Source organism: Podarcis bocagei, assembly GCF_964188305.1.
Source record: "Podarcis bocagei genome assembly, chromosome: 18".
Taxonomy (NCBI): domain Eukaryota; kingdom Metazoa; phylum Chordata; class Lepidosauria; order Squamata; family Lacertidae; genus Podarcis; species Podarcis bocagei.
Genome location: NC_138144.1, coordinates 5696241 through 5709295, shown reverse-complemented (window position 1 = coordinate 5709295; position 13055 = coordinate 5696241). Strand labels below are relative to the sequence as shown.

At 49.5% G+C, this 13055-nt stretch overlaps 1 protein-coding gene across 2 annotated transcripts in view; it reads left to right on the top strand.

The window, feature by feature from the left end:
• SH3GL1 (SH3 domain containing GRB2 like 1, endophilin A2) overlaps positions 1-9586 on the top strand; it is a 48836-nt gene extending 39250 nt beyond the window's left edge. The window contains exons 6-10 of one of the 2 annotated variants that reach the window (XM_081177962.1): positions 852-1010; positions 2575-2678; positions 3831-3955; positions 6721-6774; positions 8150-9586. In XM_081177962.1, coding sequence (XP_081034088.1) covers positions 852-1010; positions 2575-2678; positions 3831-3955; positions 6721-6774; positions 8150-8349 — 642 coding nt within the window. In that variant the 3' untranslated portion in view covers positions 8350-9586. The remainder of the gene's footprint in view (positions 1-851; positions 1011-2574; positions 2679-3830; positions 3956-6720; positions 6775-8149) is intronic. The other variant, XM_081177963.1, reaches the window with a different exon arrangement.
• The last annotated feature ends 3469 nt before the right edge of the window (positions 9587-13055 follow it).

Sequence of the window (13055 nt, the reverse complement as noted above, 5' to 3'; positions counted from 1 at the left end):
AGAGCGAAAAATACGGTATCTGCTCTTCTTGGACTGAGCAGGTGGACGCTTTCCATAGAAAGTGAGACTGTTAACTCTCTCTCTCCCAGTTAAGATTTCAAGGGGTCAAATAAAATAATGGATGTACCGTGCTATACTAAAGCAAAAAAACTTGTTTTGATGAATTGGAAGAGATTCCATTGAGCACATGGATTGATAATATAGATGGATTAGCTACATATGAGTCATTTCATACCCAAACGGGGATTTTGAACCTTGGGTCTCAAGTCCTAGGGTGGAACTCAACCTCGCGCTGATATGATTGTTCTGTCAGCGAAATAGTTATCATAATAATTTATCGCTTGTACCACGCCCATCTGACTGGCTTGCTCCAGCCACTCCAACAGAATATAAAAGAGCACACGACCCGGAAGTACAGTGGTACCTCAGGTTACATACGCTTCAGGTTACAGAGTCCGCTAACCCAGAAATAGCGCTTCAGGTTAAGAACTTTGCTTCAGGATGAGAACAGAAATCATGCTCCAGCGGCGTGGCAGCAGCAGGAGGCCCCATCAGCTAAAGTGGTGCTTCAGGTTAAGAACAGTTTCAGGTTAAGTACGGACCTCCGGAACAAATTAAGTACTTAACCTGGGGTACCACTGTACCGGAAAGAGTTACTTCCGGGTTTCGCCGCTCGCGCAGACGCTCAAAATGACATCATGCGCAGAAGCGGCGAATCGCGGCCCACGCAGACGCGGGTTGCGTTCCGCTCATGTTGCGAATGGGTCCCATTCGCAACCAGAGGTTCCACTGCGTTTGTGCTTCTACGGGGAGGAATTCACTCCCCCCCCCCCGACTTCTCCTCTCTGCAGCACCATCTGAAGAAGCTGGAAGGCCGGCGCTTAGACTTTGACTACAAAAAAAAGCGGCAGGGAAAGATCCCGGACGAGGAGCTGCGGCAAGCGCTGGAGAAGTTCGAGGAGTCGAAGGAAGTGGCAGAGACAAGCATGCACAACCTTCTGGAGACGGACGTGAGTATGGGTTGAACCCAGGCTCCCCAGAACCCACGCCCCTCTTCTCTGCAAGTTAGTTCGCACGCTGATCCAATCGTGGGCGCCTCTGCCAAAGCCAGGCTTTCTTTTTTAAAACAACAACAACAATAATAATTTATTTATATCCCGCACTCCCCAGCCAAAGTCGGGCTCAGAGCGGCTAACGACAGCAAAATAATACAACATTCTAAAACCATTTCATTATAATTGTAATTATACGGTAATTATAATTGTTTCATAACATGGCTTTGACCTTAGGATTCTGACCCGGCATTGGATACTGGAGTAAATATTTTTGTAAGGCTAGGAAATATTTGCAGTTTATTGGGGTAACTTGTAATGAATTTGAATTCCACTTCAATTGTAATAGTCGCTGATATGGAAGACTACCTATAGTACATGAGAGCTATATTGAAGGATGGGAAATTGAGGAATTTCTATGTAGCAAACCTAAAATTTCTACAAGGGGCCAGGTTATCCCATTTGATGCTGTTTCATTAACACTTATTAATACTGTACTGTAATGACAAATTACTAATAACAAGGTGAGCTGTCTCTTTGCATACCTTTCTAAAACTAATAAAAATATTCTTAACCACTGAAGACTATAAACTATTCCATATATTGTCCTCTGGTACAATCTCTGCAGTGGAAAATATTTATTAAATGGAATAAACAGAGTAATTCATTATAAAACAAAACGTTGAACATTTGAAATACTTTATTGTCACTTGTACAACTTGTATACAGTGGTGCCCCGCAAGACGAATGCCTCGCAAGACGAAAAACTCGCTAGACGAAAGGGTTTTGCGGTTTTTGAGCTGCTTCGCAAGACGAATTTCCCTATGGGCTTGCTTCGCAAGACGAAAACGTCTTGCAAGTTTGTTTCCTTTTTCTTAACACCGTTAATACAGTTGCGACTTGAATTCGAGGAGCAACTCATAGAACGCAGTGTGGTAGCCTTTTTTGAGGTTTTTGGTGATTTTTGAAGCTTTTCCAAAACTTTTCCGACACCGTGCTTCGCAAGACGGAAAAAACCGCAAGACGACAAAACTCGCGGAACGAATTAATTTCGTCTTGCGAGGCACCACTGTACAGCGAGATTACACCAGCACCCACCCCCCCAGCTCTCTTAGTCTTAATTCCCATTTGTTTACTGACGCACACCCACCAAACCCGAAAGTCAGTTGCCCTGCTGTTATCTTTACATTCAGCAGCCTAACAGCCCACGGACAGAAGAAGAAGAAGAGTTTGGATTAGATATCCCGCCTTTCACTCCCTTTAAGGAGTCTCAAAGCGGCTAACATTCTCCTTTCCCTTCCTCCCCCACAACAAACACTCTGTGAGGTGAGTGGGGCTGAGAGACTTCAGAGAAGTGTGACTGGCCCAAGGTCACCCAGCAGCTGCAGGTGGAGGAGCGGGGAATCGAACCCGGTTCCCCAGGTTACGAGACTACTGCTCTTAACCACTACACCACACTAGCTGTAGCTGTTCTTTACCCTGTTGGTGCGACTAACCAGCCTCTTCTTCTGTTTTACTGCAGATTGAGCAAGTTAGCCAGCTGTCCGCGCTTGTAGACGCCCAGCTGGATTATCACAGGCAAGCGGTGCAAATCCTCGATGAGCTCGCAGACAAACTGAAACGCAGGTAAACACTACTGTGGGTGGTCCGGTTCCCCCCATAAAAAACACACACACACACAAATCACTCGTTTTGCTGCAGAATGCACAATTCGGCGTGCAGTCCACCGCTGTGGAACTGTAATAATAATAATAATAATTTTTTATTTATATCCTGCCCTCCCCAGCCAAAGCCGGGGAGGCTAACAACAATAAAATAATAATACATTTGTGTCCGCCTCTTCGTGACCCCCTGGACCAGAGCACGCCAGGCACTCCTGTCTTCCACTGCCTCCCGCAGTTTGGTCAAACTCATGCTGGTAGCTTCGAGAACACTGTCCCACCATCTCATCCTCTGTCGCCCCCTTCTCCTTGTGCCCTCCATCTTTCCCAACATCAGATTCTTTTCCCGGGAGTCTTCTCTTCTCCTGAGGTGGCCAAAGTCTTGGAGCCTCAGCTTCAGGATCTGTCCTTCCAGTGAGCACTCAGGGCTGATTTCCTTCCGAATTGAGAGGTTTGATCTTCTTGCAGTCCATGGGACTCTCAAGAGTCTCCTCCAGCACCAGAATTCAAAAGCATCAATTCTCCGGCCATCAGCCTTCTTTATGGTCCAGCTCTCACTTCCATACATCACTACTGGGAAAACCATAGCTTTTACTATACGGACCTTTGTTGGCAATAAATAAATAGAAATGAATAAAACCATCTCCCATTGACCAGCTGTATATTTCCTTGGCTTTACTCTTTTAAAACGTGCGTTTAAACGTGGTATTGGCTGTTGGTCGTGCTTATAATCATTTGGTTTTTAAAAATAATAATCAATTGAGTATTTTTTAAAAAAAAAATGGGGTGGGGGCAGTCCTTTTCGTCGATTGCAATACAATCGTACCTTGGTTTTCAAACAGCTTTGTTCTCGAGCGCTTTGGCTCCCAAACGCCGTAAACCCAGAATTGAATGTTCCGGTTTGCGAACTATTTTTGGAAGCCGAACATCTGACGGGGCTTCCGATTGGCTGCAAGAGTTTCTTCCAGCCATTCGGAAGCCGCGCTTTGGTTTCCGGACGTTTTGGAAGTCGAACGGACTTCCGGAACGGATTCCGTTCGACTTCCAAGGTATGACTGTATTTGAAACTTGCTTTAATCTTGCTCCTCATGGCAAATCTTCTTCTTTCTGAACCCAGAGTGAGGGACACTTCCTCGCGCCCCAAGCGAGAATACAAGCCGAAACCGAGGGAGTCCTACGAGTTTGGAGAGAGCGACCAATCCAACGGCGGCTTTTCCTGCAACCCCGCCCCCAAAGTCTCAGGTAAGGGCGGGGCCAAAGTAGCCGTCTCTGTTTTTTGCCAAAAAAGTTCAACATCCGGATTTTCACTTTCTGAAATCTGGCAACCGTTTAAGTACACAATGGTTTGTATTCCACTCTAAAGTCTGAGTTTTCTGCTGCACAAACATCTCACCTGGAGGGACTGGAGAGTAGATTTGAACGGGACACTTGGGGGTGAGATCAATTCTCCAGCGGTTGCAGTGTCAAGGCGCACTGTAGCATGGAGTGCTTGGATTGTGATTCCTGAATTGCAGAAGGGGGGGTTAGACTGGATGACCCTTTGAGACCCCTTCCAACTCCGTAATGAATGAGCTAGCCCTCCCATCAGCCCCAGCCACTATGGTCCAGCATAGCCAAGGCTGACGCAAGTCATTGACCAACTGGTGTTTGGAATGAGCTAGTTCCAAAATTTTCATGGAACCAGTTCAGAAAAACCTCCTACTTGCGCCTAACGAACAGTTCCCAGAATTGCTGGATGGCGTGTGAACTAAGTTCACCTTGGGGGTTGAACTTTGAACAGTTTCTAGTTCACACCTTCAAGTTCATTCTCTTACACGTTGTTGCTGCTTTTTAAGACCCTTTGGGCCTTGGAAGGTTAAAGGTCATCACTGGGGGCAGAGGGAAATAAATTAAACCGTGTGTGTGTGTGTTTTAAAAAGTTTTCTTAAGTCTTCTAAAGTGCTGTATTTTTCCGTGTATAAGACGCCCCCTACTTTTGGGGGCCCCAAATTTAGAAAATGGGCATATGCACTCTCCGTGTATAAGACACCCCCCCCCCCCAGATTTTTAACCTTATTTCAAAGTTTAAAAAACCCTAGTCTTATACACAGAAAAGTACAGTATACTTTATATTTCAACACAGCGGCTTGTAACATTCTGAATGCTTGGGGGCAGGGTGTGTGGTTTGTGCAGGATTATTTTGATGGCATAATAATAATAATAATAATAATAATAATAATAATAATAATATAATAATAATAATAATAATTTATTATTTATACCCCACCCATCTGGCTGAGCCTCCCCAGCCACTCTGGGCGGCTTCCAATCGAGTGTTAAAAACAATACAACATTAAATATTAAAAACTTCCCTAAACAGGGCTGCCTTCAGATGTCTTTTAAAGAGAAGATAGCTGCTTATTTCCTTCACATCTGAAGGGAGGGCGTTCCACAGGGCGTGCGCCACCACCGAGAAGGCCCTCTGCCTGGTTCCCTGTAACTTTGCTTCTCGCAGTGAGGGAACCTCCAGAAGGCCCTCAGTGCTGGACCTCAGTGTCCGGGCAGAACGGTGGGGGGTGGAGACGCTCCTTCAGGTATACTGGACCGAAGCCATTTATGGCTTTCAAGGTCAACACCAACATTTTGAATTGTTCTCGGAAACGTACTGGGAGCCAATGCAGATCTCTCAGAACCGGTGTTATGTGGTCCTGGCAGCCGCTCCCAGTCACCAGTCTGGCTGCCGCATTCTGAATTAATTGCAGTTTCCGGGTCACCTTCAAAGGCAGCCCCACGTAGAGCGCATGGCAGTAGTCTAAGCGAGAGATAACCAGAGCATGCACCACTCAGGCAAGACACTAAGGTGTTCTTCTTCTTCTGCCATATTGCTATTTTCCCTATTTTATTTTTAAAAAAATGTATAATCAAAAGTCGAGGCAAACAAAAAGTAACGTCTCCCCAGAGCTACTAAACAGGGGCTGTGTCCCCCCCACAAATAAAAAGAGCAGACAACGTCGAAAAATAAAAAAGCTGTGAAACGCACCACAAAAAAAGCCAAATTTGGCGGCGGCAGACGGCACTACGGATTGCGGCAGGGTTCAAAAAGGGCCACCTCGTGAATGTTGCCCTGGCTTTGAATGGACGCAAAAAGTGCCTGGTTCCCGTGACCGGGGAGAGCTTCCCCTTCGGGGCTGCCCCGGGTGACCTGGAACAATGAGAGGCAGGAGAGAGAAAGGTGACTTGCCCCCTGCGACAACTCTGGACATGTATAATAATAATAATAATTTATTATTTGTACCCTGCCCATCTGGCTGGGTCTCCCCAGCCACTCTGGGCGGCTTCCACAAAGACCAAAAATACACTTATGATGTCACACATTAAAAACTTCCCTGAACAGGGCTGCCTTCTGAATGTCAGGTAGTTGTTTATCTCTTTGACATCTGGTGGGAGGGCGTTCCATAGGGCGGGTGCCGCTACCAAGAAGGCCCTCTGCCTGGTTCCCTGTAACCTCACTTCTCGCAATGAGGGAACCGCCAGAAGGCCCTCGGAGCTGAACCTCAGTGAATGATGGGGGTGGAGACGCTCCTTCAGGTCTACTGGTCCAAGGCCATATAGGGCTTTAAAGGTCAGCACCAACACTTTGAATTGTGCTCGGAAACGTACTGGGAGCCAATGTAGGTCTTTCAAGACCAGTGTTATGTGGTCTCGGCGGCCACTCCCAGTCCCCATTCTAGCTGCCGCATTCTGGATTAGTTGTAGTTTCCGTATCAGGATGCGTGCTAGGGTTCCCCCTCTCTCTGCATCGTGTCCTCAGCTTGGGGGGGATGGCAAAAGCAGCTCGCACGTCCCCTAACCTCTCGCTTCCATGGCTGCCCGTTGCTGACCCAAGCGCCTCCTCACTAACAGACCTTCCACCGCCCTGCAACATCCCCCCTCCAATTTGTTTCCTGCGCCTCACATTTTTGGGTGTTTTGCATTAAACGTTTTGTAAGCATGTCTGTGTTTTTGTTTGTTTCCGTTTCTGGGAGCAGCTTCCTCCTCTTTCCGATCCGAAAAACCATCGCGGACCCCCAGCAGGATTTTTTGTGAGTTCCCTCCCCTGCTTTGACACCGCTCCTCTCCTCTTCCTCCTCCCCCCACCCCCTGCACTCCACATCCCTTGCACGGCCTGTTCCCCTTCCATCCTTCCTGCTTCCTTCCTCCATTCTCTGCCTAATCTGTTGCTGGCGTTCCCGTCCCGAGGCTAATACGATTCCCCACCTCTAAAACACCTTCTCTTAACTGGGGGCTGTGCACTTTTGAGTCTTCGCAAGTCACTCTCCGCATGCAGGGGATTTCGGTGCCCGTTGCAGAGCTCGTTTTGCAAACCCAAGTTCGTAGTCCTCATGGTCATGAAAGAAAACAGAAACCAGGGCTAGCCTATCTGATGCCACCTTCTTGCTTTTCCTGCATGCAAAAAGCCCCAGAATTTCAAACTAAAGGGATCAGCTAGCAGGTTCGATGGGGAGGCGTAGGAAACCCTAGAGAAACGGCTGCCGGCCAGAGTAGGCAAGTCAGAAGGGCTATGAGTCAAGCTCAGTGTTTCCCAAAGTTGGCTGTTTTTTTGAACTACAATTCCCATCATCCCTGGCCACTGGCCCTGCTAGCTAGGGGTGATGGGAGTTGTAGTCTAAAAACAGCTGAAGACCCGACTTTAGGAAACCCTGGTGGAAAGCGGAGTCCTCCGTCCCTAAGTTCCCTCCTCATTCTGGAACAGTTAGGAAACCCTGGTTCGGAAGGAGCCAGGGTTACTTTTTAACCATGGTCAAAATCTAGGGTGCAGGCCTGCCCAGTGTTTTTGAACCCAGTGTTTCCCCAGAAGTTACGGGGAAGGGCTGTTGTCACTCCACGGTTAGAGCCTTGTATGCAGAGCCTACCGGCATACGGTTAGAGCCTTGTATGATCCCCACCGGCTGCATGCAGAGCTGGGGGAAAACTCCTGCCTGAATCTCTTGAGAGAGAGGCTATCGCTCCTTGTGAGCTCGATGGACCCAGTGGCCTGACTCACTTCCGACGGTCCTGTTCACATCTGCGCCAAACTGTGCTGCCTTCCTGTGCCTCAACACCCCATCGGCTTTCCCACCCCACCCCGGCACCAGCTATCGCTGGCTCGTTTTACCCAGAAATTGCCTAAAGGGCCATGGCGATGGTTTTATTTTTATTCTTTTAACGCTTAGGCGAACAATAGGAAGCCAAAGAGGAAAGGTCTCATAGCCATGCGCCAAACGTTTCTGGGAACTAGCTTAGCTTTGTAGGAGAAGTGCAGGTTGGATCTTGATTTGGACGTAGGATTTCCTGATTTAGGGAAGGAGGAAGTAGTGGTGGTGTTTGTCATGCATGGTGCGTTGGGTGGTGGTCAGCGGAGAGGCGATGCCCCCGCCCTAACTGACACCCCCCCCCGCTCCCCTTTGAATTCTCCAGCCCCTCATTTGGACCAGCCGTGTTGCAAGGCGCTGTACGACTTCGAGCCGGAGAACGACGGCGAGCTGGGCTTCAAGGAGGGCGACATCATCACGCTGACCAACCAGATCGACGAGAACTGGTACGAGGGCATGATCAACGGCCAGTCGGGCTTCTTCCCCCTCAACTACGTGGAAGTTCTGGTCCCGCTACCTCAGTGAAGGGGGACACACACAGCCCTCCGCTCTCAAGCCGACCGCTTCCGTTCTTCCTCTTCCTTCCTCTCCCGCCCCTTCTCTCCGCGGCCTCCCGTCCACCTTTGCACAGGGGGCGAAAAAGAGAGAGGCTGAGGGCGCACTCCTCCTCCCCACCCCTCGAACTTACATTCCATGTGGTATATATACCCAACACTAATCCCCCGTCCAGCAAGCAAGAATGTGTGTGTGTGTGTGTTTTTTGGGGGGTAACTCTGCTCCTATCTGTAGCCCGGCCTGGCGGAGGTGGTGGGAGCTAAGCTGTTTGAGTGTGGCAATGCACAAACTGACCTCCTGTCTCCTATCTCTCTCTCTCCCTCCTCTGCTCACCTGCCCGTTCTTTTCCGGGGCCTGGACCCAAACGGGGGCCCTGTGCTCTGCACACTGCGGCCTTCCCGTTTTGGTTTGCGACCTGGGCTCTCCTTAACGGCCCTACCTTGGTTGCGTTGTTTTTTTTTGTCTTTCCACCCCGAGCGAAGCACACACTGCCCACAGCCCCATTGTAGGGGGAGGCAGGCAGCTGCAATTGTCCGAGTCGTCGTCTTCCTTGCACAATTGCAGAAGTCACCAGGCAGGCCTGGGAAACAGCCCTCTGCAGCAGCGTGTGTGTGTTTGTGTGTGTGTGTGTCTTAGAAGCACAAAGCAGCTCAACAAGATGAGAAGTCACAGCCCTTTGCCGCGGGCCTGGCTCGTGTTAAACACTACCAGAGATCTTCTCCTTTCCTCCTTGTACCCGGGGCACTTGCACCATTAAGAACACATCTGATCCCTTTCAAAATTTAAAACCCCTTTTTAAGTCATCTCAGGGTTTCTCTTCTCCTCCACCCCCCAGGCTTGGTTTGGAGCAAAAATTGGGCACATAACCTGTGCACTAACACTGGACGGTGTCGGTTTAAAGGCACGCCCCCCCCTTTCATGGTTTTCTGAAAAGAGTGTGCAAGTCCCAAAGGCATAGCCTTTTCTCCACCTCCCCAAATAACTTGGCCACAGCTGGCCAGCTGAGCGTTGCCGTCTCTGTTCTCTGACTGCCTGACATTGCACCAGGTTTTCCCCAATGTTCATTGCTGGGGAGGGGGTCACCGTTCCCCCCTGGCCACATGTTTTTAAGGGACCAGGCTGGCTCACTTTCAAAAGTGCGCGAACAGCCTCCGGGGAAGCCATCAGGTCTTCTGCGAAAAACCTCGCCTTACCGCCGCAATGGACCAGGTTGCAGGACCTTCTAAGCACACGATCCTCTGTGAGTTTTCTGTCCCCGCTCTATGTGCCTTGTCCCCTGCTTCCTCTCGAACACTGGTTTCCAGTTCGGAAGAAGAGTAGGGGAGCGATTTGTACTCTTCCAGACCCCCCCATCCCTTTATTCCAAGCCGATGTCTCCAAAATACGCCTCTCCCTTTTGTAGTCCTCTGGCTTCCAGGCTCCGTCGATTCCCTCTAGGATTTTCAGTAGTCCTCTTGCTCGTCGCTGCTCTGGCCAAAGAGTTGTGGGGGCCAGGTGTCCCAGAATGCATTTTCCAATGAGCCTCCTTACCTGCACTGCCTCAGTTTCCGGACTGTAAAGTAAGGGGGTGCCTTGCAGATGTTGCTGGTCTCCACCTCCCATCAGGCCAGCAGTGATGAGTCAGGAGTTCAGAAACATCTGGACGGCCCCCCTGTTTAGCTACCCCTACATGAAAGGTGCGGCAGTCTTACAGAAGCATTCCTTCGGGGGGGAGTCAGACTGGGAGAAAGTGAGGCACAGAAGCCAGCCCACCGCCTCAAACAGCCCTCAGTTATCTATAGTGCCAGGGTTTGTGTTCCTGTGAGTCCACAATCCCAAAACTGAGCCGTCGCCTTGGCTAAGCCAAAGGGTCTGCACTGAAAATCACCCACGTCGAAACCAGCATAGAAGTGGATTCAGAGAAGCCCAGGAGGCTTCACTTAGAGGGGAGATATTGGGGGGGGGGAGGGCATCTTTACCAAAGGGCACCCTGGGGCAGAGTTCCCAGATGCGTGCCTTGTTTTCCTCCCTGACGCACAAGCTTTCTACATGCGGGGAGATTTTCTCCATACACCGTTCAAAAACCCCTTCCCTCCCAATAAGCAGCAGTTTGGTGGTGAAAGCCTATTCTGCAAAATATATCAGAGGCACGAGGCCAGACAACGCTGCTGCAGTTCAATTTTTGTTTTGTTGTGTGAGGTACGGCGTTGGACCACGGCCTTGCGAAGGACGCAGGCGTGTTGCCTGAGCCTCCTTTGGGTGGGTGGGTGCAGGCACTCCCCGCCCCTACACTTCTGGTTACAGGGGAAGGGGCAGGCACACCCAGCCCCCAAACAAGGCATCCGTCGTGATTGTCTTCCTGCACTCCCCTCCCAAATATATAACGTTCCACTTGGCGTTCCTGTCCAGCGACAGAGAGGACGTATGGCTTCCGTGCTCCTCAGCCCCCAAACTCCCGTGCCCCCCAGTTCAGTCTTGAGGCTGCGGCAAAAAGCAATAGTTGGGCCAACTTCTCCCAGCTCTGCAAACGCCCTTTCGTAATTCTTCCCTGTCTTCCCAATGTCTTCATGCTCTTCCACTGCGGGGCAGTGGGACTAAACACAGTTTTGAGGGGCAGGGTGCGTTTACGGTTCTGCAGTCTGCTCCTTTCCCCCACAACCCTTCGTTTCTTCGCTGGGGGAGGGGGGGTCGGCAGAGGCAGCTATGCCCTTCGTCTTTCCAATCCCAACCGCTCAAAGGGCTCTCGGGATTTCACACACACATCCATGGCGTTTCAGGCAGGTGGGCAGAAGGCCATTGCTCTGGCTTTCCACCTGGGGGGGGCGGGAGGCTCTGGGTTCAAGTGCGCAAAAGGACTCTCTCTCTTGGGAACCCCCTCTATTTTGCCAGGGGGGCCTGGCAAGGCTTACTTGCACGGCCATCTTGTTTTTCACAGTGCACCAAAACAACATTGCAAATGATTTGGGGGGGGGTGGAGGGAGGGCTCTGCTGGGATTTAAAAGGGGGCTGGACCCAATTCTCTGGCACACCTGGTGCTACCAGGAAGCACCCAGGACCGTTGCGCCCCGAGGATCCGTGGTGCCGACCCCGGGGGGGAGGGGCGGTTGGCAGAGGACCACGACAAGGTGGTGGACTGACCCAGCCTATACCTATGAATTGTTGGGGTTGGGCTTCCTCCACCCACCCTCTCAGAAATAGCCTTTTGTCTTTGTCCGTTTTCCCTTTCCTTCCCCCCAACATTTCTCGTGCACATTCTATTTATATAGGTATATCCCAGCCAACTTATTCATAGTTAATTTCTCTTCCTTGTCCAGCGAGTGTCGGGGTTTGGAGAGGGCTGGCTTTCGTCCACGATCGCCTCTCCTACAAGCTGCTTTCGGTTTTTATTTTCCCCACCTCCACTGTCCTAACTTCAATATCCCGTTTAAATATTGTTGTAATATCCACACACACCCCACGCATTCATATAGTAAGATAATGTCATACGTTTTACCCCCGACGTGACTCCCAAGGTATCGTCTGGCTGGAGTGAAAAGTTTGGTAGTCCATGTCTTCAGAACCTCTCTTCCCGCCCTTCCCTAAATTCACTAAGAAGCTATTTTGGGGTTCCAGACCCAATTGTGTGATGTGTGTGAGGCTGTTTTGCACCCCAGACTTCCGTTCTCTCCTTTCCCCCCTTCTCCCTCACCCCAAATATTTACCAGGACCACAGGAAGAACAAGCGAAACAAAAAAATAAAAATATTGGGGAAGGGGCTTTGTAAATAACTGGCTTTTTAATCTGTAGCATTGTCACGCCAGGGCATAACTCCTGGCGCTTGTTCCGTTGGAGTGAAGCAAGTCTCTCTCTCTCTCTCTTTACTTACTCTGGACAATTTTATGTGGGGGTGGGCATGGGAAACACATCTTATTTTGTTCTTGTTAATGGGTTTATTTCTCCCCTTCTGTTTTGGAATAAAAAAACAACATGAAAAACCTTGTATCCTTGAAATAAAAAAGTATTAAATGTTTGAAGGCAGTGGGTTGTTGTTTTTTGTTTCTCCTTTTGATTTTGGCGCCGTTCCTTTGTACCATTTAAAAGAGGAATGGGGATCCTGCGGGATGTCAATGGACTCCCATCTTCCCCAGCTGGCCAGCAAAGCCATTCATCAGGCATAATGGGATTTGTAGTCCCAACAGGGCCAGGTTCAAGGGGTTGCTCTTGGTACGCGAAGCCTCATTTGTGGGTTTGTCATTCTTTTTTTCCCTTTTTAAAAAATTTCAATTGCATATTTCTGTAGGAATGTGGGTAACTGAATTTGGAAAACTGCAGGCAGCAGATTCATTCAAAACTTTAGGGTTGGTTTTTTGGTTTTTGCACCTGGTATCCAACTTCTCTTTGGGGGGGGGGGAGAAGGAAACCCCCTCCAAGAATTTATCTAAATCCTCCTTCAAAGTTTGGCAACTTGGTGGCCATCACTAATCTATGTGCTGTCTGAACTACTTTCCTTAGTCTCTCCTGAATCTTCCAATATTCATCTTCATTGTCACCAAGTGCTAGGATTATTAAGGAGGGAGGAGAGAGAGAAATCTCCCCCCCCCATCAACTTTCTCTGCAACACACATCATTTTGCAACCCTCTGGCTTGCTTCCCCCCTAAGCTAAAAAGCCACGGAAGGCAACGACCCAAACCAGCAGCTTCAAATGAAGGAGCTGTAG